Here is a 2,788-nt window from a genome sequence, read left to right on the forward strand (position 1 = left end):
TCCTGTAGGTTCAAGCTACCTTACCACTTTCAGATCTTTTATATGGCTTCCATTAATTGAATAAACATTGCATAAGGATAGGCCATATTATGCGATCATGTTCTAGAGCACACTCCCAAGTATAGCATTTAAGCAAAAGTTTCAAATTTCTTCCCTTGGTGTCTATTTCGGAGAACTTAATCCCCACACAAGTAACCTCTAACTGCCAAGGTACATTTTGAAAGCGATATAGTATCAACTATTGAAACAAGGAACGACAGAAATCACCTACAATTTGGTTACAACTAACCCTTGTCTAGAAGGGCACCCTGACATGCAAAGACAAATGAAGAATTTGACATATTAACAAAGAGAATGGCTGCATTGCCCAGCTTCCATTGCACTCACCTTCCAATAAGAAAAACAAAATGCTTGAAGACAAGCTCCCAACCGTCGGGAAGGAGAAATCTCCATCATCCACAGCGAGAGGCTTGAGGCAAGAACTTTACAGAGAATTGACGATTATTACTATGTTATGGAGCTACTATAAGTACCCCTCATGCGACACAACAATGTTGAGGCCCTTAGATATGGGGTAGGCTTTGCCACATTCTTGGCGATTAAGCTGGCTGCTTCAAGCTACAAGGCCAACAAAAGGGAGCCAGAAGCAGACTATAAGATGATAAATGTAGTGAAAAATACTAAGCAGATTGGAGCCTGAGGAAGAAGGTTGCAGTATATCAAGCACGATCATCCTCGCACGACACTGAATTGTTGAAGCAGATTGAAGCCTTTGAGAAGGTTGCAGAGTATCAAGCTCGATCATCCTCCCAGGACACTGAATTGTTGCCTCTGTAAGAAGCACTCTGCATTAAAATGGGTCCTGAGAACCTCGACGCATGTTGGACTTGCTGATCAGTTTGATGCCAGCACCCCTCGTCGAAATTCATAGCATAGCTCAACGCATCGTATTGAAATCCTGGCGATGCCGGCTTGGAGCAGTTCATCTTCCTCGTCTTCGCCCTCAGTTTCCTCAAGAACAGCTTCCACCTCGGAGGTCTGTAGTAGAGCTCGTCGTTGCCCAGAGCGTCATCCGCCCAATCGCTGTTATCACGATAGTTCGCCTTTCTTCTGCTGCCCAGCAGCCTCCAGCTATCCTGCCACCAGGCCGCCTGGCCTGTCTGCTGGGAGGGTGCGTTCTTAACGACAGAGGTGGCACGGCAGAGAATGTAGTCCTTGGGATAGGAGAAACGCAGGTCTAGCTCGCAGAGGCCGTCGGTGGAGCAAAGGCAGCCTCCGAGAGAGGAGAAGGAGGAAGCAAAGGATCGTTGGCGCCTGAGGCGGGGAGAAGGAGAGAGGGGCTCCTCTTCTGCTTCTACTTCTGTTACAGCGCCATCACCAGCAGCTCCCGCTCTCGCTCTTCTTGCTCCTGCATCTTCTGCTTCGGCGCGTGCTCTTGCTCGTTCTCTTGAGCCTCCATCTTCTCCTCGCGCTCCTGACCTTGCTCTCGATCTTGCATCTGCTGCCTCTGCCTCGGCTCTCGCTCTCGATCTTGCACCTTCTGCAACTGCTTCTGCTGCAGCTAAGCCAAAGTGTTGCTGCGAGGCAGGGAAGCGGGATGAGGAGCGAGAGAAGAGGTCGAGGTGGCCATGGAGGGATGAGGGATCATGGCGAGGGTGTGGGGGGTAATCCCGGGGGGGGAGGGGGACCTCCACCATGGGAGCAAGGTGAGGCAAACCCAAGAGCTACGAGGGGGGCAAGCTCACAAGAGTAGAGCAGACATAGTAAGGTAGCAGACGAAAGCGCAAGAGGCAACAAGAGAGAGAGAGAGGAGACCAAAAAGAGCTGTAGTGATGAGGAAGATGATGAAACGGCCTGTGCAGGCCTTAAAAGGCTGCAATCAAGATGCTTATGAATACAAGAAAATGACAAGATTAAAGTGACGGATTAGTCCTTGTGCACACGCCGCTCTTGGAGCATGGTGGTAGGTTGCAAAAGAGAAGGTGAAAATTATGCCACAGTCTCACCAATAGCTTTTACACCAAGCGCCAAAACTGTGTGGGTGCCATGAGTTTAAGCCTCGCTGCAGCTCAAGATTTTATTTCGTGAGGGTGCTCTCTTGGCACTTACAATGCCCAAAAAAAAGAAGCAGCCAGGGTCACGAGCATATTGGAGCCCAAGCAAGCAAACGTTCCCTCGCTCCACGCCTAGCCGTTTCAGCAAGTCCGAGACCCAGAGGCATGTGTTCTAGTGCACATTTAGTCTATAACAACCAATGGATTTGCCAAAGACAAGCTGGGGATGGTAGAGCCCTAGGTCATTTCTGGCATATTTGATCACTAGGGAAGGGCTTTGGCCGAAGCAGCAAGTGGCATGTTGAGGTAAATATGCCCTCGTGGGATAGCGCTCTAAGAGGAGGTTCCCGCATCTTGCTCAAACCTTTGCATCAATTGTAGGCACATGTCGATTATTGTCCCCACTTTATTGGTGACTGCACAAAACGATGGTTGTTTGACTTTGTCAAGCAAGTGTGAGTGGTCTCATTGTAAGAAGCCGTGACTTAATGGCGGTCCCTACCTTACACAAAACATAGAAAAACTAAAGTTAGAGCAACGGTCCTTAATGAGGCTTAGAGAGCACTTAATGGATTGGGTTGTTGCTATTTTTGTATGTGTGTTTGGACTCGAGAGAGAGTTGGTAATGTGCACTTGCTCTTAACAATCCATATTCCTCTGTGCTTTTGCAAAGACTTCATCAATGCCATATCATGCTTCGACATGTTGTGATGACCATCACCCTCGAGTCACAA

The 2,788-nt window shown here is 48.6% G+C and overlaps 1 protein-coding gene across 1 annotated transcript; it reads right to left on the reverse strand.

The window, feature by feature from the left end:
* Positions 1-348: 348 nt before the first annotated feature.
* Positions 349-1,844, reverse strand: LOC147882894 (uncharacterized). The gene has a single exon (XM_087401095.1). The coding sequence runs from the start codon at positions 1,695-1,697 to the stop codon at positions 792-794; it is 906 nt and encodes a 301-aa protein (XP_087257221.1). The 5' UTR covers positions 1,698-1,844; the 3' UTR covers positions 349-791.
* Between the last annotated feature and the right edge of the window lie 944 nt (positions 1,845-2,788).

The sequence above is a fragment of the Dipteris shenzhenensis genome, chromosome 29, assembly GCF_047967505.1.
Source record: "Dipteris shenzhenensis isolate YYH24624 ecotype China chromosome 29, Dip_SZ_1.0, whole genome shotgun sequence".
Lineage (NCBI taxonomy): Eukaryota > Viridiplantae > Streptophyta > Polypodiopsida > Gleicheniales > Dipteridaceae > Dipteris > Dipteris shenzhenensis.